Source organism: Mauremys reevesii, linkage group 19, assembly GCF_016161935.1.
Source record: "Mauremys reevesii isolate NIE-2019 linkage group 19, ASM1616193v1, whole genome shotgun sequence".
In the NCBI taxonomy this organism is placed as follows: domain Eukaryota; kingdom Metazoa; phylum Chordata; order Testudines; family Geoemydidae; genus Mauremys; species Mauremys reevesii.
Genome location: NC_052641.1, coordinates 1,582,831 through 1,584,041, shown reverse-complemented (window position 1 = coordinate 1,584,041; position 1,211 = coordinate 1,582,831). Strand labels below are relative to the sequence as shown.

The 1,211-nt window shown below is 56.2% G+C and overlaps 1 protein-coding gene across 1 annotated transcript; it reads right to left on the bottom strand.

Annotated features, from left to right (window-relative positions):
* Positions 1-312: 312 nt before the first annotated feature.
* On the bottom strand, positions 313-999 carry LOC120386925 (RING finger protein 223-like). The gene has a single exon (XM_039506974.1). The coding sequence runs from the start codon at positions 997-999 to the stop codon at positions 313-315; it is 687 nt and encodes a 228-aa protein (XP_039362908.1).
* Between the last annotated feature and the right edge of the window lie 212 nt (positions 1,000-1,211).

Below are 1,211 nucleotides of genomic sequence, written 5' to 3'. Positions count from 1 at the left end.
TGTTTGGAGCCAAGCTCAGCCCCAGTATAAGCAAATGCAACTCCCCTGGCTTCATTAGAATCAGGCTGATTTACATGAGGCCTGAATTTGGTCCTTGGCCTTGGAAACCTTCCTTAGCTGGGCCTGAGCAGAGTCCTTCAGCACAACACAGCAGCCGAGGCCAGGCCTCTCAAGGCTGGGGCAAAAGCTATGGTCCAGCCCCAGCAGCTCCACATCACCAAGCCCACCTGTGAGCCCCTTCCGGCTCTCCTGGGCAGGTGAAGTAAAGCAGTAGGTGCACCGTGTTACACACAAGCAGAGGACAGCAAGTTGCTAGAAGCTCTGTGACCTGCTCAGACTGCTTGGAGCATTGGCTGTCAGAAAGGTCCCCACCTGGCGCTGACCTTCTGGAGTCCTGGTCATGTGGGAATCAGGTATAAAAATGATGGGTAAAACGATCAATACCAGCATCAGGATAGCAATCCAGAACACAGCCAGGCGACGCTCCCATAGGAGCTGGCATAGCCCCCTGCATGTGGACAAGCGGGAGGGATGGTGGATACCTATCAGATCTCTTCTACTGACGTCCCGAGGGGCTGGGTTGTATAATAACTCCACTGTAACCAGCATCTCAGGGGTTTCTTCACCAGCACTCACTTGACAGGACAAGGACGGCTGTTTGATCCAGCACAGTCTGTGTCCATCTAGCCAGACCTCCTGCAGGGGCAGCAGCCATGGAGGGAACTGGGTCACAACATCCATATTGGGTGGGAATTTGGGGATCCCTCCATCAGGGACGGGCACTTGTGCTCTGCAGAGAGGGCAGGGGAAGGTCTGGGCTTGTTTCACGAAGATGCAGATCCTCGACAGGCATTCCAGGCAGAAGGTGTGAGCGCAAGGGAGGAGCAGGGGCCTCTGGAAGATGTTGTCATAGGGCCCATAGCAGATGGGACACTCAGGAATGGACTGCTGAGAGGCCTGCAGCTCTGTCTGGTTGGGAGGGCTGGGACCCCAGTCCATAGCCAGAGTCTAGCCACAGCCCCAGCAGCCTGGAGCTGTTTAACCCGAGTGGCACTTGCCAGGGCAGCAGAGTTGAGTAAGTTTTATCAGAGCCACCAGCAGTGAGTGAAGCTTTTCCTGCTTCTCAGCCCATCTCAATGCTTGTTGCTGCATGGCCTGGGCTGAGGCCCCCGGCTTGGGCTCCCTCCTCTGCCCGGCCAGTCGATCTGAGG

Excerpts from the sequence above, each read along its gene's own strand:
- LOC120386925 (XM_039506974.1), bottom strand. The coding sequence starts at position 999 with ATGGACTGGGGTCCCAGCCCTCCCAACCAGACAGAGCTGCAGGCCTCT.